General features: G+C 42.2%; 2 protein-coding genes across 19 annotated transcripts in view; one reads left to right on the plus strand and one right to left on the minus strand.

Moving 5' to 3' along the window:
• The window catches only part of LOC109426825 (protein encore), a 739,407-nt gene that overhangs the window by 3,843 nt on the left and 708,794 nt on the right, over positions 1–26,770 (minus strand). For 17 of the 18 annotated variants that reach the window (XM_062853486.1, XM_062853489.1, XM_062853490.1 and 14 more), the window contains 8 exons: positions 2,488–4,065; positions 2,319–2,426; positions 2,056–2,258; positions 1,774–1,995; positions 1,404–1,711; positions 1,215–1,339; positions 498–902; positions 54–435 (listed from right to left, as the gene is read on the minus strand). In XM_062853486.1, the coding sequence (XP_062709470.1) occupies positions 54–435; positions 498–902; positions 1,215–1,339; positions 1,404–1,711; positions 1,774–1,995; positions 2,056–2,258; positions 2,319–2,426; positions 2,488–4,065 (3,331 nt within the window). The remainder of the gene's footprint in view (positions 1–53; positions 436–497; positions 903–1,214; positions 1,340–1,403; positions 1,712–1,773; positions 1,996–2,055; positions 2,259–2,318; positions 2,427–2,487; positions 4,066–26,770) is intronic. The other variant, XM_029869558.2, reaches the window with a different exon arrangement.
• On the plus strand, positions 10,885–13,164 carry LOC134287338 (basic proline-rich protein-like; the record flags this gene model as incomplete). The annotated part of the gene is made up of 1 exon (XM_062848990.1): positions 10,885–13,164. A coding segment is annotated over one exon (2,280 nt), but the record flags the coding sequence as incomplete, so codon positions are not given.

Consider the following 26,770-nt stretch of genomic DNA (forward strand, 5'->3'; position numbering starts at 1 on the left):
ACATGTGAATCCTGTGTTTCAATACAAAGCATCGTTCAATCGTAGATACTTACTGTTGAAGGGATAGCCAATACCAATAGGATACCCGATTGGATACTGTGGAAGAGGACCGGCCGAAGCTGCGGCGGCAGCAGCGGCTGTTGCTTGGGCCGCAGTTGGGAATTGTTCCGACGAGTACATGACCGCCGTAGGATTCTGGTAGAGGGGGGCGCCGCTGTAAGCCGCCGTTGGAGTGTACGCTATCGGTAATACTGTAGACGCCGCGCCGGCAGCGGCCGCAGCTGCTTGGTACACCGGTGTACCGGCAGCGGTGCACATGCTCGGATCACGCTGCTGATCGTAGACAGGAACAAAATATCCGGACATCTCCGGATCCATTGCCGAAGGATATGTATAAACTAGTGGTGAAGGTACAGCGTAGATAGTGCCGTCCGGCTATGAAAGAAAATAGAGTATGGTGAAGAACCTAAGCCAGATTATACCAGAATGTCTCTTACCGCTGTCTGATATGTCGTCGACATTCCCGGCGCTCCGGAAGCGTAAACGGTAGTGCCGACGCCGCCCGGAGTGCCGCTACCGTTCTCGTAGTTGACCGTGTACGCGCTGTTGGGTGTCGCCGAGTTGGAGTAACTTACCAAAGGAACTGTCTGTACCGCGTTCATCTTGCCGCCCGTTTCGTCTTTTTTGTCCGCCTCCTGGGAGTGCTCGCTGTTGGCATCGTTGGCATCGTCGCTGGCTAGGCCGTGCTGTTGATGCTCCGGTTGGTTATCGTGTTTGACACTACTAGTATCACTGTTTACCGCTACTACCATCAGGGTGCCGCAACCTGTTTCAGGATCGCCCACCAATGGAGTAACGGCTTCCGATAATGCACCATGCTCATGGTTGGCGTTGAGCTGAATCTAGTGAAGAATGAGAGGAGAATTGCAGAGTGTTCAGTGGGGTGGTTCATCTTTAGACTCCGTATCATTGCAATGGTGTATAGATCTACATCGAAGATCGGACTTTGGCCATTATAAGTCCACAACGAACCTAGACCTTAGCGGTTCATCAAACTCTTTAGAGGTTGTAAAGCAGTTAACCTTCCGGTAGTTGCGTGGTTGGCTACTACCTGCAGCACTACGCTAATGCGGAGTACAAAAAGCGAGATATTTTCAACGTGTTGTACAAAATACAACAGCGCGATCGCTCGAGGTTTAAAGCTATAAACGTACCTCATTCAGCTCCAAGGGCTGCAGTTCGCTGGCCTGCAGCATTGGACTGGTTGCTTGGTGTTTCTGCAGCTTAAGTGTACCAAGCTCATTGGTAGTTTGTGAGATTTCCTCGCATAGACTAGAATCTGTAAAATTAAAAGTGCGGTAAATTAACCAGGAAGAACTTTAGGACCATTGAGCCAACCCTACCGTCAATATCGTGACTATCTTTAGTGGTAATCTTAATCGTGCTCGTAGAGCCATCGTAGATGAGTTCACTGCCGATCTCCTCGGCAATGGTGGTAGTGGCGTTGTTGTTGATGGTGGTCTGTTGACCGCAGTCATTTTTGTTGCCCAGCGGCAGATCAATGGAGCTTTCGAGCGAACTGCTACTGTTGAGATTGTTCCGGCTGCTGAAGGACTTCTGCTTTTCGAACTTCTTCTTCTGCACCCTGGGTACGCTACCGGGAAGGTTCGCCGTGGCCGGGAGGTTCGACGGGTCGAAGTGGTAAATGGAGCTGGAATTGTTTGGAAAAATCAAAGTTAGATATAGCTCGACTTGCTGATTGAGTGATCTTACCCATCCTGATTGACGATCGGTTGCAGCGTCTGCGGATCGATCAGTACACTTCCCTTCGGTACGCTGGCCATGTCGGTGACCGCCCAGACAACGCCGCACGTCGAAGAGGGTGATTGAATGCAAGGTTCCGGCGTGTGATCGCCGCTTCCGTAACCGGTTGGCGATGGCGTTACCGAGTCGGATCGAATCGATTGAGTTTTGTAGCTGAAAGTGAAGTACGATCTATTGAGTACGAAAGGGTTTGACCGTCGGCCTTTCGGCACTTCGAAGCCGGGAACTTACCCACTGCTGGAGGGAGACAGCCGCCATGGAGTATTTGTACTGGCGTTGGAGTCCTGCTTGGTGAATAGTCGTCCGCTGGCACTCTTGGTAGACGTTATGGAGTCGCCTCGCAGTAGCGGAGCATTTTGCGATGAACCTCCATAGCCACCGAAGCTGTGCGACTTGGACACACACGGTCGCTCGTCCGATCGTCCTTCAATTGACTGAAAGCGAGAAAGCTGATTCGGTGAATTCGATACCGCAACATTTCTTCTAAAACTTACCACTGATTGTACTTTAAGCAGGCGATTGTTTTGAAGCTTAGGTCGACCGTTTGGTGGTTCGGGGTTATCAGTCGACATCCACTGCCAGTGTTCTTCGGAACTGCCATCCTGTAAAGGTAAAGCACATCAGTTTTAACTGACCTGGGTTCATGAAGATCTTCCAACGCACCTCGCGATTCTTGAAGATTCTCCTCTTGACCTTGTCGTATTCCTCCTCCCGTTCCTCGAAGCTCTTTGCCTTTCGGTCCAGTATGCCCCGATCGGGACAATGCAGCAATCCATACCGATACTCGTCGAAGCTGTGCGTGTCCCGCTTCAGTATCGACTTGCGCGGTTCTTCGGAGAAGCTCTCGTTGATCAGTGTCTTGAACCGTATCTCCGGTATTCGTGTGGCCGAAGTGACCTCGGCGATCACACTTTGCTGGGTGGCATCCACGTTGTGCTCCATACCGAAGTACGCCGCCACCCGGTGGATCAACATCCGGTTGTAGGAAGACATTGGCGGAAACTTGATCTGGCTGCGGGTACGATCCATGGCCAGGGCAAGCAGTTCCTTCTCGATCTTCATCAGCATGTTGCGATCTTTGAAGTTCTTGTTCAGCGTCTCCTTGAAAAACTGAATCAAGTTGACGCCACTTTGGTCGGTAAACTGCTCGCACGAATTGTCCCGTGAGAGAAAGCTCGAAGATCCACCACCGCCTCCTCCCATTCCTCCCCCGCAGCCACCGCTTCCGATTGAACCTCCGCCGCCATCCATGCTCGATGACGATCCGCCACTCATATTTTTGAGCCGCGGCTTGTTGCCCTTGCCTGTGACGGGAATACCATTCCCTCCACCACCTCCTCCTCCACCTGCGCCTCCGCCGCCACCACCACCGTTTCCTCCAGCACCACGGTGCTTCTTATTGTTATGAGCGCTACTATTTAGATTACCATTAGAGCTACTGTTATTTCTTATAAGGCTATCAGTAGGACTTTCACATTGTATATATCGATTTTCCTCATGTGAAAATTGTATATTAATCTGATTGTTAGAATCATTACTATTAGCACTAAAATTAACCTCACGTAAATTACGATTCTCATTATCACAATAGTTATTATTTGATGATACTGGCGACGATGATGACGTATTGTTGGGGATGATGGCAGGCGTTGAAACGGCCAGACCAGTCTTAACCGACTGATCGCCGCAGCAGTCCAGCATGAGTGGGCCGGCCTGCTGTTTCAGTTCCTTCTGCTGGTCTACCAGGTCGGCATTTTTGCCTTGTTTGTCTGAATCACTCTTAGAGTTACTATTGGTACCATTGTTTCTACCATTGCTATTCTTGCCGTTGTTACCGCCGTTGGACCCATTGGGCCCGTACGACGACTTCGGGGGTGTGAGCTTGGGAAAGTCTAGATCCAGCTGACTCTTCCCGCCTCGTTCGTCACCCCCGTAGACAACGATATTTGGCGAATTGCTGCAAGTCTGTTTGTTGCCGTAGTCATTGTTGTTGTTGTTGTTGAACAGCCGAGATTCCGATACTGGCGAGTGCGAGTTGCTACTACTGATGATACACGGTGGCTCGGACGATGTCGCGTTGATAGACAGCATGCTCTGCTGGTGCTGACTCGGAGAGCCATTACTACTGCTGTTGTTGTTCTGCTGATCTGAAGGTGATCGCGGTGTGGGCGTTCGGGGAGGGGAGGTTGACTCACGCATGGCGTGACTTCGGGTTAAATGCTTGCCTTTGCCGCCAAGAGTCTGTGAAAAGGAACGGAGAAACAGACAGAGTGCTGTTAGAGAAATCATACCCACGAGCTGTACATAAATGCTATAAAGTTCATTTAAGTTTATCCGCACTATTGTCTTTAGCATTAATACGGTGCCTCGTTTTCAAAGTTTTCTGAATCGGAAGCAGGAGAAGACTAACGCAATTCTTTTATTTAAAGAAGCGAGATCCCATACCAGATGATCCTATATGGACCATATTGTCATAATCCGTGTCATTTTGGGGGATCCTTGAAGCTAAAGATGTACATACCTAGCACAGATCTGTGTACCTAGTGAAATTTTCTATTTAAGTTTGTTACGCTATACTGCCCCCACTCGCATAACAGTCCCATTTGACTTTTCATCACTTTTGAGTTAACGTTATGAATAGTCATCATTTTTTATGTACTTCCAAAAACAATAAATAAAAAATACGAATTTTTATGTCAATGTGTGAAAAAAATACCAAGTTATGAGCGTCCCATATCAAAAGTACCCGCATAACAGTCCCATCATGGATTTTTGTGTTACGTAACACAAAACTGAGCAAGGTTGTAGTAATTGTAATATTTTTTACAGTTATATATTCATGTGCAAAGCAATCTGTGAAAGTTTCGAGATGATCGAAATATTTTTCAAATTTTGGCGATTTTTCAAAGTTTTATATGGAAACAAGTTTTCAAACTTCAAATGCCGTTTTCTCAATTCCTACTTTTTGCAAATGGGACTGTTATGCGAGTGGGGGCAGTATAAGCACTGATTAACAGTATACAAAACATAGTCACTTCCTTACATCATGAAACCAATACGGTTCTAGAAGAGGTCCTCACTATGATACTCGAACTTATCAAAACTAATCCCATCATCCAGTGGCAAGCTTGTCTCCGGCCAACTTTAAAAGCCTCTAGGAAAGACAGTTGCTCGCGAAACTTGTCATTCTGGCCGGGTTTACTGTATCAGCACAGCACTCGGCAGCTTATCGACTTCAACGTTCAACTATTGCCTTCGTCTATCTTCCGGTTAAGTAAGAGCAAAATTTAAAAAACTTTCACGTCCATCATCGTCATCATCCCTTCCCTTCTTCGTGCCATTCAAAAAGTTAGTCAACCGGCAAGTCGACCGAGTTAGTCATCATCATAGTGTAGCATTTTCTTCACCCTTTTCGCTGAAACATTTTCCTGTGCGCTTTTTGCACCGAAATAGATGCCTCTGCTGAGCGCTGTGCTGAACTCATCACTCAATCACGCAGAGCTCCTGCTTCCCGACCATAAGAATACAGGGTGTTAGGTTCCTGAGTGCAAAGTTTTTAAAGGGTGATAGAGGACCATAAATCGTGAAAAAAATTGTTCTACGCATATGGTCAAATCTCAACCGTTACGTAGTTATTGAACTCCCCATGTTTTTGACTCTTATTGCCTTAACTGGCTATAGCTTTGAAATGGTCAAACTTATCGCAGTTTTTTTACCCCTATTCGAAAGATTATTGAATTTTCTATCAAATGGCATCTTTGAATCGATTGGTTTAGCTAAATAACTAAGTTTTCTAAAGCAAAATAGCTGAAAATAGCGCGTTTTAATTTGTTTATGTCAATTATCTTTGAAACATGCGTAATGAATTAAAATTCTTTCTTTGGCAAAGTTGTGGCCCTTGTTCCACTCTACAATTCGTTCTTTGTTGCCAAACTTCTAACTCTTCTAGTTTTCTTGCAATTTTGATTTAAATGTGCGGCACAGTGCGCAAAAAGGTGCTTACCATGACGATTGCAAATTTATGATCTGAAATGCGACGTTAAAATCAAAATTTCAAGAAAACGATAAGAGATAGAAGTTTGATGTCAAAGAACGAATTGTAGAGTAAAACAGGGGCCACAACTTTGCTAAAGAAAGAATTTTAATTTATTACGCATTTTTCAAAGATAATTGACAAAAACAAATTAAAACACACAACTTTTAAGCTATTTGCTTTAGAAAACTTAGTTATTTAACTAAACCAATCGGTTGAAAGATGCCATTTGATAGAAAATTAAATAATCTTTCGAATAAAGGGTAAAAAAACTGCGATAAGTTTGACCATTTTGAAGTTATAGCCAGTTAAGGCAATAAGTGTCAAAAACATGGGGAGTTCAATAACAACGTAACGGTTGAGATTTGACCATATGCGTAGAACAATTTTTTTCACCATTTATGGTCCTCTATCACCCTTCAAAAAGTTTGCACTCAGGAACCTAACACCCTGTATAATACGATTTAATTTATTTGTTTTGAACTAATAATTTGGAAGCATAAGAGGCCTCTTTGAGTGATTTTCTTTCGAAAATTTGATTATATATGATTCAATGAACTGCAATTAGATGTTCATTATTTGTAGCATCTCTCTCTCTCTTCTTGGCGTAACGTCCTCATTGGGACAAAGCCTGCTTCTCAGCTTAGTGTTCTATGAGCACTTCCACAGTTATTAACTGAGAGCTTCCTCTGCCAATGACCATTTTGCATGCGTATATCGTGTGGCAGGCACGAAGATACTCTATGCCCAAGGAAGTCAAGGAAATTTCCTTTACGAAAAGATCCTGGACCGACCGGGAATCGAACCCGTCACCCTCAGCATGGTCATGCTGAATACCCGTGCGTTTACCGCCTCGGCTATATGGGCCCTTGTAGCATATTTATAATCAAATGTGTGACAACATGTGATACTGCTGTGGCAAGCCAGTAACCATGAAGCTATGGGTTCTCAGGGGTTTTCAGTTCGTGCAGCGCGGTGCACTTGGGACACCGCAAATATTTGATAAGTGCACCGCGACACTTAAAAACTCAGTCTTCACTTTGTACACTTTATGTAAAAATGAATTCAAAGGAGGTCCACGGCATAACCATTGAAGGTCACCAAAAGGTCGCCATGAAAATCTCCATGGTTCTTGCCGGAGTCCATTTTGTTTTAAAGACATCCGAGTATTTGTGAAGAAAAATAGAAGAAATTTCTTTATTTAAGAAAAATTTCATCAGAAAAATAAATACGATTTTCTCAGATAACAAACATGCATGCAAGGAGCTGGCAATGCATATTCAATAGCTTCTATTGTAGACTTCAGATGGATGGCTTCTGAAGTCTACAATAGAAGCTTAGTTAGTATGACCCATGAAAGGGAACTATCAATTATCTCGTAAGCTCTCTAGCAAGAATCTTACTGAAAATTGCTTATGATTTTTAAAAAAATCTTCGGATTTCTAATAAGTTTTCCAGGAAGACCGAAAGATGTCTATCAACAATTTTTGTCAGTAATACTAGTTCTAAAAAGGAGCCAACGATTTTTCATGGAATTTGGTAATGGTCTACAAACAAAATCGTCTACAAATAAAATCTTACTGGAAAAGATCATTGAGGGATAAACGCAAGTCCTTGCCGAAGGTGTCGTTAGGAATCCAATCAAAACTTACTTTTAATTTTGTTGGACTTCCACCGCGTATTTGCTCAATAGCTCACTCAGAATACCGACGGATTTTGTTTGAAAATTTCCAAGAATATTCCAACAAAAAAATCGTTACACTCGTAGTTGGCATCGATAAGAAATGTGGTAATCATAACAGTGTTGTATTTCAATGACGAGTGTATGCGGGAAGTCGTATTAGACAGAAAGCTTTATGACAGAGTTTTTCACGAACTTTAAATTGCATTCTTTGACAATGACGAGATTCACCACGAAGAATTTCTTACTCAAGAAGTGCACCGCGAGTCAAAAGGTCTGAAAATCCCTGTGTTACAGTCCAGAATACCAATCCAAAGTAACATTTTGATGGCCAATTAGTCTTGTAGCGGTTTTTTAACCCTCAAAAACCCAGGACAAACTTTTTATTTTTAATCGGCTGACACTCACGATTTGTAAAATATAAAAATAAGTGGTTTTCACTATGATCGATGGGAAGAGTTGTACTTCATGCAAGGGTAGTTGTCAAACCGGAAGTCCATGCTTGAACCTAATTTTGCACCGGAAATAATGTTCCCTACAACCAGTTCGGAAAAATTGGCCATTATTATACCAAAATGAGTTATATAAAATATTGATTATGATACTGAATTGCATAAAAACCTTTTATTTTGGTTCTATGATGGTTATAATAACCTTTTTTTTTGACTATTTGACTAAAAAAGTTACTTAGAAATGATTCAATATTTGGGCAGTTCTTAAGATTCGCCGTGGTATTTAACACCAATGCTTTAATTCCTACTTCACCACAGAGAACTACAGAGTGATCAATATGGGGCAAGCGGGGCAATGACAAAATCTTACTACCCATACGCTTCAAAACAAAGAAAATCAAAATGAAATTCCTTTAATTAAGGTGACTCCCTGTATCACTCGTATTTCACCACTTCTTTTTCGATTCTTATTTCTAACAATCATCGAGCGCAACAGTAGTGGTGTTGCCTTTTTACATTTGTTCTATAAACAAACAAACAAAAATAGCACCTCTTTGTCTCGCTTTCACCAATGTAAACATTTCAAGATTATTAATCATTTAAAAGCAATTCAAGCAGTAGACTACTCTGTTTTGCTAAATAACAATGAAACATGTCTCAATATTACGAAAAGCTCCGAATTTTATGTGTAATAAGCTAAAAATTATCGAATACTCTTATGGCGGTAAGCTCCACAGCGTGTTAGACGCCAATCTCGTATTATCCTCGATTTCCTTTAGCACCAAACGGTATTAACCTTGATTTTAATCCGAGTATTAATTTTAGTGCGCCGATTTCGGCGCACTACAACTAATCTCGGATTTGCAACTGTTGGCCTTGCAGTTGGTTGCGTATTGAATTTGACTACACGCACACTACTGCATCGTGAACCGAAATGTCAAAATAGAAGAACGGGGAAAACCTGGGAAAACAAATCGATTCTATTTTGGCAATGAAATTAATTTGTGATTCACCGCACATTTTCGGCGTTTTCTTCGAATTTTGTTTAGGATTGTTGTTTGTGATAAGGAGATTTTGCGTGCCAACGATGGTTTGTGATCCTGAGGTATGTAGCTGAAAATATATTTATTGAGGACTTCTCTTTCGCTTACAGAAAGATATTTGATAGATCTGGATTCGATGAGTGATCAGATTTGCGCCAGCCGGAACGTCGGAACCAGTTTGTCGAGACGAACGCAAATCGTGCGATTGAATGGCCGAGGTCGTAGCTTGGATCGTATTTTCATTGAAATGACCGCATACAGCAAGAGAGTAAACATAAGCAGCAGAACAAGGTCTACGTCGAATGCTCGAAGAATCCGGAAACATCCGGGCGGAGTTCCGAGAAAACATCATAGAAACGTGATGCAACATGCGTTCTCACCGTGGTCATCACCCGGGGGTACTCATTTCAACGTAGGTTCGGAATGGAGTGTGAAACGACCAGGGTTCGTGCGCTGCTGCTTATTATATATGGGAAGACTGCCAAAGCGAATCGATGGATTGCCGGTACGAGATAAGTAAAATCAGAATGTTGGTCTAGTTCACTATACACGAAAACGGAATGGAATCTTGTGCACTTCGAGAATCCTTATAAACAGATAAAAATGGGAAGACCAGTTGTAGAAAGTTATAGAGAAGTTACCTGTAGGGTTATGTGGTCTGTGTTACGATATCTTTTCAATAAAATATCATTCTCAACCATAAACATTTTACCTAAGTTCATTAGACACTTTCCGAAAAATCAAAATGTTTTGCAACTCTGCTCCAGCAATTCCACCGGGATTTTCTCCAGGAAATCCGTAAATTCCACTGGCAGATAGTTTGAGGATTTCTCTAGCAATTCCTCCGCAGTTTCCTCCAAAAAATCCTCCGGAGATTCCTCTAGGAAATCAGGAGATTCCACCAGCAGCTCCTATGGGGATTCCTTAAGCGATTCCTCCGGAGACTCCTCCAGAAGTTTCACCGGTGATTCCTTCTGGAAATCCTCCAGGAATTCCTACCGGAGATTCTTCCAGCAATCCCTCCTGGAATTGTTTCAGCAATCTCTTCGAGAACTCCTTTCGGGGATTGCTCCTGAAAATCTTCCGGGAGTTTCTCCAGGAATTTCTCTGGAGATTTCTCCAGATATTCCTTCGCGGATTTTTCTAGAAATTCCTCCGAGTATTCCTGCAAGGCTTCCTCCGGAGGTTTCTTCAGGAATTCCTCCAGGACTTCCTCTGGAGATTTCTCCACCTGGAAGTCCTGCGGGGATTCTTCCAGGAAGTGCTCCGCGGATTCCTCCAGGAAGTTCTCCGGGGATTCCTCCAGGAAGTCCTCCGGGGATTCCTCCAGGAAGTCCTCCGGGGATTCCTCCAGGAAGTCCTCCGGGGATTCCTCCAGGAAGTCCTCCGGGGATTCCTCCAGGAAGTCCTCCGGGGATTCCTCCAGGAAGTCCTCCGGGGATTCCTCCAGGAAGTCCTCCGGGGATTCCTCCAGGAAGTCCTCCGGGGATTCCTCCAGGAAGTCCTCCGGGGATTCCTCCAGGAAGTCCTCCGGGGATTCCTCCAGGAAGTCCTCCGGGGATTCCTCCAGGAAGTCCTCCGGGGATTCCTCCAGGAAGTCCTCCGGGGATTCCTCCAGGAAGTCTTCCGGGGATTCCTCCAGGAAGTCCTCCGGGGATTCCTCCAGGAAGTCCTCCGGGGATTCCTCCAGGAAGTCCTCCGGGGATTCCTCCAGGAAGTCCTCCGGGGATTCCTCCAGGAAGTCCTCCGGGGATTCCTCCAGGAAGTCCTCCGGGGATTCCTCCAGGAAGTCCTCCGGGGATTCCTCCAGGAAGTCCTCCGGGGATTCCTCCAGGAAGTCCTCCGGGGATTCCTCCAGGAAGTCCTCCGGGGATTCCTCCAGGAAGTCCTCCGGGGATTCCTCCAGGAAGTCCTCCGGGGATTCCTCCAGGAAGTCCTCCGGGGATTCCTCCAGGAAGTCCTCCGGGGATTCCTCCAGGAAGTCCTCCGGGGATTCCTCCAGGAAGTCCTCCGGGGATTCCTCCAGGAAGTCCTCCGGGGATTCCTCCAGGAAGTCCTCCGGGGATTCCTCCAGGAAGTCCTCCGGGGATTCCTCCAGGAAGTCCTCCGGGGATTCCTCCAGGAAGTCCTCCGGGGATTCCTCCAGGAAGTCCTCCGGGGATTCCTCCAGGAAGTCCTCCGGGGATTCCTCCAGGAAGTCCTCCGGGGATTCCTCCAGGAAGTCCTCCGGGGATTCCTCCAGGAAGTCCTCCGGGGATTCCTCCAGGAAGTCCTCCGGGGATTCCTCCAGGAAGTCCTCCGGGGATTCCTCCAGGAAGTCCTCCGGGGATTCCTCCAGGAAGTCCTCCGGGGATTCCTCCAGGAAGTCCTCCGGGGATTCCTCCAGGAAGTCCTCCGGGGATTCCTCCAGGAAGTCCTCCGGGGATTCCTCCAGGAAGTCCTCCGGGGATTCCTCCAGGAAGTCCTCCGGGGATTCCTCCAGGAAGTCCTCCGGGGATTCCTCCAGGAAGTCCTCCGGGGATTCCTCCAGGAAGTCCTCCGGGGATTCCTCCAGGAAGTCCTCCGGGGATTCCTCCAGGAAGTCCTCCGGGGATTCCTCCAGGAAGTCCTCCGGGGATTCCTCCAGGAAGTCCTCCGGGGATTCCTCCAGGAAGTCCTCCGGGGATTCCTCCAGGAAGTCCTCCGGGGATTCCTCCAGGAAGTCCTCCGGGGATTCCTCCAGGAAGTCCTCCGGGGATTCCTCCAGGAAGTCCTCCGGGGATTCCTCCAGGAAGTCCTCCGGGGATTCCTCCAGGAAGTCCTCCGGGGATTCCTCCAGGAAGTCCTCCGGGGATTCCTCCAGGAAGTCCTCCGGGGATTCCTCCAGGAAGTCCTCCGGGGATTCCTCCAGGAAGTCCTCCGGGGATTCCTCCAGGAAGTCCTCCGGGGATTCCTCCAGGAAGTCCTCCGGGGATTCCTCCAGGAAGTCCTCCGGGGATTCCTCCAGGAAGTCCTCCGGGGATTCCTCCAGGAAGTCCTCCGGGGATTCCTCCAGGAAGTCCTCCGGGGATTCCTCCAGGAAGTCCTCCGGGGATTCCTCCAGGAAGTCCTCCGGGGATTCCTCCAGGAAGTCCTCCGGGGATTCCTCCAGGAAGTCCTCCGGGGATTCCTCCAGGAAGTCCTCCGGGGATTCCTCCAGGAAGTCCTCCGGGGATTCCTCCAGGAAGTCCTCCGGGGATTCCTCCAGGAAGTCCTCCGGGGATTCCTCCAGGAAGTCCTCCGGGGATTCCTCCAGGAAGTCCTCCGGGGATTCCTCCAGGAAGTCCTCCGGGGATTCCTCCAGGAAGTCCTCCGGGGATTCCTCCAGGAAGTCCTCCGGGGATTCCTCCAGGAAGTCCTCCGGGGATTCCTCCAGGAAGTCCTCCGGGGATTCCTCCAGGAAGTCCTCCGGGGATTCCTCCAGGAAGTCCTCCGGGGATTCCTCCAGGAAGTCCTCCGGGGATTCCTCCAGGAAGTCCTCCGGGGATTCCTCCAGGAAGTCCTCCGGGGATTCCTCCAGGAAGTCCTCCGGGGATTCCTCCAGGAAGTCCTCCGGGGATTCCTCCAGGAAGTCCTCCGGGGATTCCTCCAGGAAGTCCTCCGGGGATTCCTCCAGGAAGTCCTCCGGGGATTCCTCCAGGAAGTCCTCCGGGGATTCCTCCAGGAAGTCCTCCGGGGATTCCTCCAGGAAGTCCTCCGGGGATTCCTCCAGGAAGTCCTCCGGGGATTCCTCCAGGAAGTCCTCCGGGGATTCCTCCAGGAAGTCCTCCGGGGATTCCTCCAGGAAGTCCTCCGGGGATTCCTCCAGGAAGTCCTCCGGGGATTCCTCCAGGAAGTCCTCCGGGGATTCCTCCAGGAAGTCCTCCGGGGATTCCTCCAGGAAGTCCTCCGGGGATTCCTCCAGGAAGTCCTCCGGGGATTCCTCCAGGAAGTCCTCCGGGGATTCCTCCAGGAAGTCCTCCGGGGATTCCTCCAGGAAGTCCTCCGGGGATTCCTCCAGGAAGTCCTCCGGGGATTCCTCCAGGAAGTCCTCCGGGGATTCCTCCAGGAAGTCCTCCGGGGATTCCTCCAGGAAGTCCTCCGGGGATTCCTCCAGGAAGTCCTCCGGGGATTCCTCCAGCAAGTCCTCCGGGGATTCCTCCAGGAAGTCCTCCTGGGATTCCTCCAGGAGATTCCTGATGGAATTCTCCGAGGATTCGTCCAGATATTCCACTGGGGATTTCTTCTCTGGGAGTCTACCAGGAATTCCTACTAAAATTTCTTCTAGAAGTTCTTCTCTGGGAATCTACCAGAAATTCCTACTAAAATTTCTTCTAGAAGTTCTCACAGATTTGATTTGGTATTCCTCCATGAGTTTATCTTGGAATTTAACGAGAAGTTCCTGCTAAGCTTCATGCAGGAATTACTTATGGGATTCCTCTAGGAAATTCCTCTTGAATTCTACCAGGATATCTTTCTGGAATATCTTTTGGAGTATCTCCAATTTTTTTTTGAAGAACTTTTCCACGAATTCCTTCTGGTAATTCTTCTGATATTTCTTTAGGTATTCCTCCAGGAACTACTTCCTGAATTCCTTCAGTAGTGTTTATGAAACTCGTCTAGGAAATCAAGCCGCACATTCTCCTGTTTGTATGAGACTTCTTCAGGATATTTTTCAGGGATTTCTCCAAAAGACAATCCTTCTGGTATTCCTCTAGGAAATCCTTCCGCGTTACCCGTATAATTGCTTTTTGGATTTGTGCAATAATTTTGTTTTAAGGATTTATTAACGAATTCCTTCATAAGTTCCATCAGGAATTATATCTGAAATTCCGGATTTCATTCTAGGATTTTTCCTGGATTGTGTCCTTCAATTACTAATTCTGGGATTTTTTTCAGGAACTATTTAAAAATTCCTTTCGGGGTTCTTCATGGTTTTTGTTTTAGATGCCGCCAGGAATTCCTTCTAAAATTCCTTCGCAACTCCCCTCCAGAACATCCTTTTGAACCTTTCATAAACCACGTAGAATATTTAAGATGGGGGTGTGTGGGGTTCTGGCTAAAGTCTACGCTTAATACAAATTTCAAAAAAATTGTGTGGTCGAAAATCTACGCGGGGGGAGGGTCTGAGATGATCAAAATTTGGTCTACGTGGTTTATGAATAGTCCCTTTTGGAGATATTTCCAAAATTTCTCGAGAAATTCCTTCGCATAACACCTGAACTGAACGTCGTATTTGGGTCGTTATAGTTTTGTTCTGTTAGTTTTCTCTCAAAGAAGGTTTATGAGGCACATTTTTTTTTGATCCCGCATTTTGAACGGGCATTCGAACTTCAAAAAGCACGGGCATTTGTACGTCAAAAAGCAGTAGGTAAGACTAAGTTGACCGGGAACAGCTGATTTCTAGTAAAGTTCTTGGAGGCATTGCTGCGAAAATGCCTGGGAAAATTCCTGCAAGAATTTTCTAGGAAAACTTCTGGAAAAATCCAAGGTAAATTTCTGAAAAAAATTCTATTAAAATGTGCAATGAAAATCTTGGGAAAACTCCTGAAGGAATTCATAAGGTATTTCAAGAGGAATTACTGGAGAATTGTTTGAAGAAGATTCTGGAGGAATTCCTGTGAAAATTCTCTGGGAAAATTTCTGAAGAAATTCCAGAGGAAATTTCTAAAAGAATTCCTGGGGAAATCATTGAAAAGAAAATAAGGGGAAGGAAACTTTTTCTAATGGGAATCCAGAGGAATCTCTCGGGAGTTGTCGAAGGAATTTTTGGGAAATACCTGCAAACCAGAGAAAAATCTGAATGCAAATCCTTTAGGAATTACTAAAGGTATTCCTGGGGAAATTTTTGAAAGAATTTTCGGGGAAATTCATGAGAACATTTCTTAATGGGAATCCTGGAAATATTAATGGAGAAATCTCTGGAAATTTTTGAAGAAGTTCCTGAGAAAGTTTATAGAAGGATTCTTGGAAAAATTTTAAACAAAATTCCAGAGCAAAATATTGAGGGAGCTTCTTTTTGAATTTCTGAAAGAATTCCTGGGGAAATCTCTACAGGTATCTCTGGAGAACTCCTGGAGGTATTTCTGGCACAATTCCTAGAAGAGTTCCTGGAAAATTTTCTGAAGGAATTTCTGATAATCTTCCTGAAAGGATTCCAGGGAGAATCACAAAGAATTCCTAGTGAAATACCTAATAGAAATCTTGGGAAAATTTATGAGAAAATTTCAAGAGGAATTACTGGGAAAAATTCTGAAGAAGCTCCTGGGAAAATTCGTGGAGCAGTTCCAAAGAATTCTGAAGAAGACATCCTCAGAAAAATTGCAGAAGAAACTTACCTTCCCTGACGAAGTTCCTAGAATCCCTGAAGAAGCTTCTGAAGATTTACCTTAGGGATTTTTCTGGTGGAATCTTCATTCAATTCCTCCGGCAATTCATCTTGTAATTTCTCCAGGAGTTCCTCTGGGAAATCCGGTGTTGATTTAGGAATTTTTCAGGAATTTTGCGATGAATTTATTTGATAGTTTCTCTAGAAGTACCTCTAGGAATTCCCCGGGAGTACCTCTATGAATTCCTACAGGAGTTACTCATTAGCAGAGAAACTACCGAAGGAATTTCTGCAAGAGGAATGTATGTAGGAATACCTGGAGAAACTTCCGGAGGAATTCCTGGAGGAACTTTCTGAAGAGTTCTCAGAAGAGCTTTCGAAAGAATTCTTAACGACATTTTTGGGCTTTTTTAAAAATTGCTTAAGCTATTTGAGTTTGGCTAGGACCATTTGGGTAGAGGGGCTATTTTGGGCCCTTCTCGCTAGACCTCAGTCAAATTTAAACCATTTGGAATGAAACTTTCTACACAAATACATACTGGACGCTGCACATCTTGCACAAACAATCAATTCAATTGTTAAAAAATCGAACTAGGTACATCATGAATCAATTTCTCAAAACCAACAACAACTCATGAGAATATATATCTAAGGTTATATTAAAACATTCCTGGAAGGCTTACATAATAACTTCGACATAGAATATAAGCATACAGTTACAACGATGGTGTAAAGTTTGTTAGCGCTGTTGTAATACGCAGAACAGAATACTAGTGAGTTTAATGATTACTGTTTAACTTATATGTAGATGCACTGCATTCACTATCTTCTATCGTCCTCCTCGGAATTCTCCTTGGTTAGTACCTGGTCCTGCCAATTGCGATCGCGACGCTCTTCGGCACTTTCCAGCCGTATGCCATACGACTTGTGCGGATATCACATGACTTTAACGCTTGGATGTGCAAATCCAGACGAAAGCTGAGGGAACGAACGGTAGCTGCGGCTCCCAAGTCGAAATTTACAAAATTGTTTTTCAGCGGTTCGCAGTCTTGAATGCAGGAATCTCCGGATAATCTTCAAATCGCCATTCAGCTCGGCAATTCTGCAGTGGTGATTTCCTGTTTTGTGCCAAAGTTTAACCATCAAGTACCTATTAGGATTCAAAGATTGAAACATTTGCTCACCTTCACTAGCTCGTTCTTGCACAGCAGTCGCACCAAAAACATCAAATGGTGGGTATCTCCGGTGCCAGCCCATCATTTCTTCCGGGTATTCCTCAATGTTCGTCATAATTCCCATGGTTCCGATCCAGCCGAGAGTAGCTGCACCACCAGTGAACAAAGCTCAGCTTTCCCCAACTATGGGAAGCGATCGCAACCCCGCAGGATGAATAGGCCCTGACAGCGCCGCAGTGCTGCCGCCTGGCGGGAGTCGTATGGCAAACGTGAGATAAAACGAGACAAAACACGTTTGTTTATACTTCTTCACGCACACGATGACAGATACAAATGGGATTTCCCATTGGAGTGAGTGCATTTTTGCTGCCGTCAGAGCCAATCACGGTTGCTCGTTTGCCACCGCGTTACGTGCTAGTGAATCAGTTCGTCGTCCTTTTTTCTGCTTCACAATCCACATCCTCGATCCTCTCCATTTCCACGTCTTGGATGGCCGGAGCGAGCTTGACTGCTTGGGGAACTAGCTTCGAATATGTTCGGTTCACGAATGAGTTTACAAAATGCTGCACAAAATTCTCGCATTGTGACCGCTTTGTGCATACTGCTTGTTTCTTTTTCGCAAATAATGGTAAATAAAGGGTGCGTTCATAAAATGTAATATTTACGAATGGAAAGCTAAAACAAAACTTCGGTGGAAATGTTATTTTATTACATTACTTTTGTGCACTCATTCGCACACGCACACAACGCAAATTGGCTGCGTGCTAATACGTTACTGTCGGGTTTGGTGCTTACGAAGCGAGGTATTAAATTTAATTCGAGATTTTATTAAACCCGGATTAAATCTCGTATTAGCCTCCGTGGAGCTTATCACCATTAGTATGCTCTTCCGCTGTTGATGTTTGCAAGCAGCAGCAGTGTTGGTGGACAGTGCGGAGGAGATTTCACAAATAAAAATTATTTGCTTTTATTACTATCATTTGTGATTCAAACTACAACAATAATCATTCGAAGAATAGTTTTCGATTTTACGACGTATAATCGATAAATTTGAATTGACCATTTCAATGATTTTGATTTATTTTATTGATGCATTGGCCCGCAAGATCGACATCACTGCGTTCAATGATCGATGATTGTGCGCCGGACGGCACCGTCGCGTCGCGCTGCTGTCGTCGTCGTTGTACTGTGGTGGGTGGTAAACATTGCCATCGAACTCTTGGTGCGGTTGAGACAAATTTTAATAATTTTCAAGTTTGAGTGAAAATATTTATTTGAGGTATAGATAGTTCGAAAGAGAATTTTGATTGGAATAGTGTGTTCTACATTTCTTTTCAAAATATCTTGCGTGAAGTGGAGAATTTTAGAGAAAAGGTAAGCGTCGATTTTCTTACGTAAATGTATTAGTGCAATACTGTGTAAAGTTGATTTTGGATGATGATTCTGAAGAAGCCATTTTGTGATGACACAAGAAAAAGCCTTAAGGTGTTTATCATTTTTATTATTTTTTACCAGCTGTTCATATTTACATCTTTGGAGGGATTCTCGAAGGAGTTCTGCAGGAATCTTCAAAGATTTCTCTGAAAAATTTTATAGTGAAATTGCATATGAAATCCTCGACAAAATACCTTTAGGAATCCTTTCGATAAATTCCAGATGAAACCCTTAGAAGAAATATCCTTGGAGTTCCTAAAACAAAAATCTTTGGAGATATTCTTGGAGCAAGCCTAGGCAGAATAAAGTGTTGGAATTATTCACTGTCCACGGAGGTCCACAAAGCGGCCCAGCGGAACCGACTATCGACCGGGGGAATTTTCAGATCGCGTAACGGCGGAGAACACGGAGCAACACAAAGTAGGTCTGCTCGCGGTCGGTTTATTTACCACTAACAATAACAAACAATGTACAATACAATAACAGAATACATACATTTAGCAGGGTCGGCGCAAGGCAAGATGATTAACATCGCAACATATATTCGGCTGGCCCAAATATTCTAACATAAAGTACGATCGGTGAAGCACTAAACTTGTAGTAAAGAGCTGAATTTGTGTATGGTGGGAAGCTAAATTCTCCGTTTTTACAATGAAATGCTGTTAACAGCGTGAGTATTATAATATGATTCCTTAACTAATTTGATGCTGTTTGAGCAACAGTTTGGGTAACTGTGTTTTTTTTTATCCATTTCTAGCAACTCAAACAAAACAATAACTCAAAGTTTTGCTCAAACATTATAAAATTAGGCAAGGAATCATAATGCCCACGCTTTTTGCATCATTTCTTTGTAAAAACGGAGAATTTACCTTTTCTCCATACAAAAATTCAACTCAATAGGTACTACAAATCTAGTACTTCACCGAACGTGCCCCATTGCAGACGATGTAATTCTTGAAGGAATGCTTAAAAGATTAAATAAATTTCGAAAGAAAAAAGCAATGGAAGGAATTCAGGAATAAGGCTTTTGTGAAATTTCCGATGCAATTTATGAATGAGTTACTGAAGAAACTTTCGAAGAAATCATTGAAGAAATTTTCGAAGAAACCCATGGAGGGATATCTGAAACAATCCTTGGATGAATTGATAAAGGAATCTTTGCAGAAATTCTTGAGAGAAGCTTTGGAAAAGTTTCTGACGTTAAACTGGAAGGAATTAGTGCTGCAATTCTGCAGAAGGAATTTTTAACGAAATTCTCGGAGGAAATACTTATGAAATGTGTGGAGAATTAGCAGTAAGTTAAAACTCACGAACGAAAAAAAAAGAAACACATAATAAAACTTGTGAAATCATTGGAGAAATTTTCAAAAGAATCCATGAGGGTATCCCGTAAAAATGCCTGAAAATTTTGTTTGAATCCTTGGAGAAATTCCTGAAGGATTCCGTGGAAGAATTACTAAAGGAATCCTTGGATCAGTAACTGAAACAAGTATTAGAACAGTAGCCGAAGCAATCATTGGAGGAATTTCCAAAGTAATTGTTTGAGGAATACCTTAACGAATCATTGAAAGAACACCTGAAAAAATTCTTGACGAAAGGTCTGTAGGAATCCTATAAGTTAACCTAAAGGAATCTTCAACAGAATTGCGAGATAATGAAAGCATTTTCAGGAAAGATGGGGAAATTTCTGAACGAAAACTTGAGGGAATTTCAGCAGAAATCTTTTACAAATTTCTGAGGGAGTCCGTCGATGAATTCTGTAAGGAATTCTAGGAGAAATGTTTGAAGGCATTCTTGAATAACTACTTTCATTGAATACTTGGAAAATAGATATTTAGAAGGATCCATGGAGATAAACTTGAAATACCGTTAGTAGCCCAAGGAACAATTCAAAGTCATAAAAAAGCATGCATGTCGAATTATTGCTGGTTTATAACATCATCAGCTGAACAAATCCAAATGCTGAATACTAAGCGGAAATGATGATATTTACATTGTAAATAAGTCAAAATGCAACGCAACATTTGGAACGTCTGTGTACAAAGATTCAATTACAAGCTTAACAAACGTCAGAAAATTTTGTATGTTCGATTTACTCTTACTAGCTTTTATATAAGCTGAAGAAGAACTTTTTTCTACACGTTAAAAAAACTCATGTTCCACAGTTTCCGATCGCTGATTATTGTGGTTTACATAAGTCACACAAATGCTTTTTAATACTTTTTAATACTTAAGCTGTGGATAAATTCAATAATGGTTTAGTATCAAGCTATATAAACGGATTTATAATTAATTTGTTCCATTATCACTTTTCGATTGAATAACAGATTAAAATGATGATAACAGAGCAGTTGTTTGTTGTACTTCTTCTTCTTCTTTATGGCTCGACGTCCCCACTGGGACTTGGCTTGCCTCGCTTCAACTTAGTGTTCTTTGAGCACTTCCACAGTTATTAATCGAAGGGGTTTCTTTGCCTGCCATTGCATGAAATTGTATATTGTGAGGCAAGTACAATGATACACTATGCCAAGGGAGTCGAGAAAATTCTCCCGACCGGAACGGGAATCGAACCCGCCGTCTCCGGATTGGCGATCCATAGCCTTAACCACTAGGCTTTCGTTTCAATTTAGTCATATCCATCTGATCGGGTCGGAGAGCGCTCTAGTCTAGTGACATTGAAAAGCGGTTCTACTTCTTACATCCCTGGCTTTCGAAGATTGTTTCGCTGCCGTTTTCTCAGTGAGGATGAGAATGCCGTCATCTAAAAAAGCGATGTTGTTGTTTGCCGACGTGATGAATTTTAGATTTTCTTTCAGCACGGCACACGCAGAAGTCCAATCGGATGAGACGAACCCAACAACGCAACGGATGCTAGGGTTGTTGGCTGAGGATGAAAGGATCGCGCGTTTTGCAAGATTGATTGTAAACATTGATGGTGTTGGCGCCATCGTCGCCGCAGCAATACCGCGCCAGCTAATACCATCCATCAACTCGCCCCGAAAAGATTTCGCAATCATTCCGTAATCTGCGTTTCGCGGTGTTCGTCGTCGTCGTTGGCGTCGTTGGCGTCATGGATATTGCTCCCCTTCATTCATATTTTCACCGATGATGATGATGATGGTGGTCATGCATGTGCGGGAGCAATAACAGCTCACAGCTGATTCGACTACCACCGCACCGATGCGATGAGGTGTTTTTCGGCGGTGGTGGGCGTTAATGCGATTGCACGATTTTCCACCCTCCTCGCGTCGCATTTATACAATCACATCCGATTTGCGATGACTGCACTCGGGTGCCTCAACACATGCGCGGGATTATAAATATTTAAAAAGTTATTTTCATTCGTTCACAAAGTTGACGGAACGTCTTCTCCGGATGCGGGTGAGATGTGTTTAGGGTTGGCATGGTGGTACACATGGGAATTGCTAAAGATGTGTAACATGTTGGAGGCAGCAATTCGTAAATCCTTTTTTTCAGAAATCAATCATGACGTCATAGAAAGAGAGAGTCGATAAAGCTTTTCTGTCAATGGCACATGTTTCTTTTTCATTGTTTTCAAAGCGACTTATGCAAATTCTCAAATGTTTGCTCTTTCTCGTCACCCATTTTTTTTTCTTCAAATCCCTAAAGACAACCAAAGCGTCAATGTGTAACTACCATGCGTCCCCATTGAACCAAAAGCTCCCTCACCCAAAAGCTTAGGCTGCTTAGCGATCACCCACGAAAGCAAATTCACAGAGCAAAGAATTGAATAGATTGAACCACTTGACATGAACAATAATAGTAAAACACAAAATGTATGTAATTAAAATAAATTTAAAATTCAAAAATGCTATTGATTTTTGGGTAGTAGACCCAAAACTAGAGAAACATTGTTCGGCTTACGCAAAGCTACAACACGAAATTATATTGTTACCGCTAGGAGTCTAATTAATATCGTGACTCAATTGTTGCATGAATGTTGACGAGACTCAAAACACCATTGGAAACAACACACCGCAATACGTTCCCGCATGCTAACCCACAGGAAAAGTGGTTTATTTCGTTCGAAAGTTGTCCTGGTCAGACGGAATGTTCGCTGTTTAGCTACGCGGTGCGAGGTGGGCGAGTTTCGTGACAAAACAACACGCCTACCCAACCCGATTCCCGTTCGTGATTGCAATCTGTCTGGTTTTGCTTGATATGTATGCACGGAATTGTTGTCACTTTTTGTATTGGAGTTATTTACCGCTGCGCTGCTTTTGCGATGTGACATGACAACTGGAACCACATCAATTAGATCAGTAGTTGTACCCCGAACACACATTTGCGGTGGTTTGACATTCAAATGTGTAGTTCGGAGACCAAAACTACAAGACGCTTTTTGTTTCATTTAGTATTTAATTTTGTGGCTTCGTGGTCGTGCGGCTAGTGTCACCAAGCATTTAGTCGCATCGTGCTAAGGAGCGCGGGTTCGATTCCCGCCGCAGCTGTTAGGAAAAGTTTTCGGCTGTGCCACTGGGCGTTGCATGCTAGTCCGTTGTCTAGTGTCGTGCTTCCTTCAAAGAGCGAACAGCTCACTGGAAGTACTAAACGTGTCCGTGTTTTTTTTTTAATTTAATTTAAAAGTCGAATCGATTTTATTGTATTTTGTTATTTACCTATACTGCTGGTAATTGCAAGATTGTCCCATATGAATAGGAAGTCCAGCCCATATTTGCTGATTGAGATTACAAGGAAGATAACAATAAAATACTTGTGATTTCGTCCTATAAGAAACAATTGATGATGGTAAACGTGAGCGTGTTAGTGGATACCTGTAGACCTAACAGTTGAGTTCGAAATACGTATCTGCGTATCTGTCGAAGGATGCAAATTCTTAGTGACCAGATTTTTTTTACTTGCGAGAAAAGTGTATCGACAAATCTACCAGGATGAAGTACATGATTACGAGCAGAGAATGAGGCAAACTTAGATGCCTTTGTGCCGATAGATTGATGATAGGGGAATACGTAGTAGATTTGAATAGAATAATACTCGTATTAAAATGTATTTAAGAGAATCTTGAAATAAGAACAGTTTAGAGATATGCTTATGCTACTGATGTAACTTCACTTCAGAGTGGCAAAGGTCCTTATGATTCCCGGATTTATCGTTAACATATACAAATCCTGAAAATATCTTCTTGATAAACATCCATTATCAACACGTTAACGCCCTACAATTCGAATCTTCATATAAATTTGTTATCAACAGTCAAGCTCCAGCAAAATAAACTTGATTTCATAGCTTAGCTTAGACCGACTGTACATTAGAATGGGTCAACGTTGTATGGGAAAATTTATATTTGATCGCATCATCGCGGAATACAGGTTTATCGGACCATCAGGTATCAGTAGGTCGGCTCCAGAGGCACGTTCTCCTCCATTTGGAAAATTTGTTCGGGAGCGATCGGTTGCGTCCCCGTATTCCACATTGCGATTGAAATTTGTACGGGATTTGGTATGGGAAAATTCACTTTTTTGTTTTTTTTTTTATAAAGGGTTTAATTTTTTCTTCAACTATGTAACCGATATCGTTAGGATATAGCCTTGTGCCGCAAAATTTTGTCAAAGACTGCAAAGCGACATTGTCAAAAACTGCAAAGCGAACTGACACTTGTGAAAAAAGTTATAACGTACATAAGGACTGTTCATTTTATAAAGAGGACAACTTTGCAAGGCTATAAAAAGAAAACGCGTAGTTCAAATTTGAGCAGCCTTGGTTAGTTGTTCAGTACATTATATTAGCAGATAATAACCATAAATAAATTGGGTTAAAATTATTGAACTTCATAGAAATGTGGCAAAGTGTTTGGAGAGATCAATTTTTCAATTCCCAAAATCTAAAGATACAATGAAATTTCTGTAAAACATCGGTGTATCGTTTTTAATTGCATAAAAGTGTTTGCCAAGCTGCAGCAGTTTGAGTGATACATATTGTGGCAAAATATAAACCTAATCGGAATAATGGTTGTTGAGATATTAAAGTTTCAAGTTTGACTCGATTTTCAGAATAAAGTTTATTTTTTAAATAAAAATGTATAAAAATATTAAATTTTGAATGTTTTCAATGGATCTAGTCGAAAGTACTAATAATGCAACTTCAAATGCAGAAAACCGCTTCTTGATAGCATTGTAGGCTTGGTTACTGTGCTTCATGGCAGTTACCGGAGATAAAACCGCTTCGTTCTTTGAAGGTTCTTCTAAATAACGATGTACTCTATTGCAAATACAACTTAACAATGATGTCGAAAATAAAAATTAACATGTAGTTATTTTCAAATAAGGTATATAATCACATAGGGTCAGACCTTGCTGAAAATAAATAATAATAAGCTTCTCTAGAATCAAAAACTTGCATTTATGGAGCAAAAAGTATGCAATTTTTCATTATGGCCAGCATTAAGTATTAAATTTATGATGAAGAATGTACTTTAAAGCATATTTTTCTTCGGTATCATTTAGAATGCGATTCTCTTCTATACTGGACAAATTTTGAACTGATTCCGTAGTGTTATTGCATCACTGGACTTAAATAAGTATTTTTTATCAATTTCATTGATAACAAGGCAACTCACTATATCAAGCTGTATAATGCTTGGTGCATTATTACTGACCAACTATTACACTCTACCTTTAGAAGAATAGTATTAGATCCCAACACATTGAAAAGTTCATGAAAATTTTAAAGTTATGTATGTGGAAAGTTGTGTAGAATTTTGAGAAATGGGGTTTTATTGAGTTTTAACGAAAACCGCTTCAGTTCCATAACTAAGGACAATTTGTATAATGTTCTAATTTTCCTACACTGTAGAATAGCTATGGAAATTTATGCAAAAAACCGATAATGATTTTATTGAAAAATAAAAAAGATATCACACATACAAGGTGTCCTCTTTATAAAATGAACAGTCCTTATTGTCCGATGGTGCTTAACATTTAACAAGTAAAAGAATAACATCAATAATAAAATCTCATTTTTTTTTTCGCAAGCTTTTGATTAATTTGCGGAGCTCGAAAAAGTTTTTTGGCATTTCCTAGGCTATCGCTCCCAAATTTTGCACAGTTATCATGGACGCTAAAAAGAATCGAAAAAGCGTAGTTTTAAAAAATCGACCTTGTTGACCCAGTCTGCTGTAAAGTGTTGCAATAATTTTGTGTTCGCCGTTTACATGTTAACCCTCTAATACCCAAACTTTTGATTTTTGATTTTTCTAAATATCGTTTTTCGTCATCTAAAATCGATTTAAACATGTCTTGGAAGATGATTCTTTTTAATTCTCGATTTTGTTAATTCTGGTTTCTGATTTTTCTAATTTTTATTTTTGAACATCCCTTCACTTTTATATTTTTCCTGGAAGCCTATTTGGCATACCGATTTTTCAAGATGAAAACATTTAGAGATTTTATAATTATTGTTAAATTATTATTTTTTTAATTTTTTTCACGGAAAATTTAATTTTCCGTGTAACTTTTAGGAAAATAATTTTAGTGTGTATTCAACTTCTTTAAACTCTTCTACTATAATAGAATGATTGAGGAAAAATTTAAAATACGTAAATTGGGTTTTTAAATTTTGGAAAAAGCATTCATTTTTTGATTTTATTTTAGCACTAGTGCTTTCCAAACTTTCAAACCTCTAAGTGAAATTTATTTTTTCCATGATAAAAGGCTGAAACTTTGCTTAGCGGAAGCCCTTGAAAGCTTATTACACAGCGCAACATTTTTTTTGTCTCAAGAGCAAACTTATGTGTCTCTGACATATTTTGGGCCACTGAATCCGAATCCGGGCTCAGATTTGCTCCAGCACGTCACAATTTTGAGCTATACCTGAATTTATAGGGTAAAATATGTGATTTTGGGCTTTTTTTTGACTGCAAGCCATTAAGCATGGAACTATATTTTTTAAGCAATCTAAAGGTAAAGCGGTCAATTAACATTTAAATTAACAACTCATGCAAAATATTTCGTTTTACCAAATCAAATTTTATAGATTTAAGCATTTTATGTTAGTATGAAAACTTGCATATGCGACTTTTGGAGAGTGACTTGTATGGGAAATATCGTACCTATCATAAATCGCCTAAAACTATCAAATTCGATTTGACTTAACAAAATATTTTGAATGAGTCGTTATTGACCAATTTACCTTTTGATTGCCCAAAAAAATATATTTCTGACAGTCAAAAAGGCCAAAAATCGCATATTTTGCCCTATAAATTGAGGTTTATCTCAAAATTGTGACGTGCTGGAGCAAATCTGAGCTCAGATTCGGATTCAGCGACCCAAAATCTGTCAGAGACACATAAGTTTGCTCTTGAGACAAACCAAAAGTTAATTTTTGTTACACTGTGTTATTTGACACTACTGTGGCAAACAGGTATTTAATGTATATAAATTAGTATCGCTCTCATTTGCTCTAAGTTGTTTTGCATTCTGCATTTGAAAAAAAAACTGCATGTTTGCATGTAAACACAATACATTTCGAATCCATGTTTGTGCTGTACATATTCTTGAACAAAATGGAGCAAAACAGAACGGACTGTGAACATTTACGAAATTTGTTATCTTCAACAAGATGTTGAATTTGTTATCTTCAACAGATTGTTTTGGGGATTCTTCAAATCCCGAGAAGTTTAATCACAAGTATTCGAATACCTAAGAGTGGTGGGAAATTGAAAACCAATTACAAAAATATAGTTTATTCAAAAAGTACAACTCTAGAATGGTCTATTTTCAAATTTAGTCAGCTTTGCTCAGTAATTGAAAATAAAAAAAGCCAG

The sequence above is a fragment of the Aedes albopictus genome, chromosome 2, assembly GCF_035046485.1.
Source record: "Aedes albopictus strain Foshan chromosome 2, AalbF5, whole genome shotgun sequence".
Classification (NCBI taxonomy): Eukaryota; Metazoa; Arthropoda; class Insecta; order Diptera; family Culicidae; genus Aedes; species Aedes albopictus.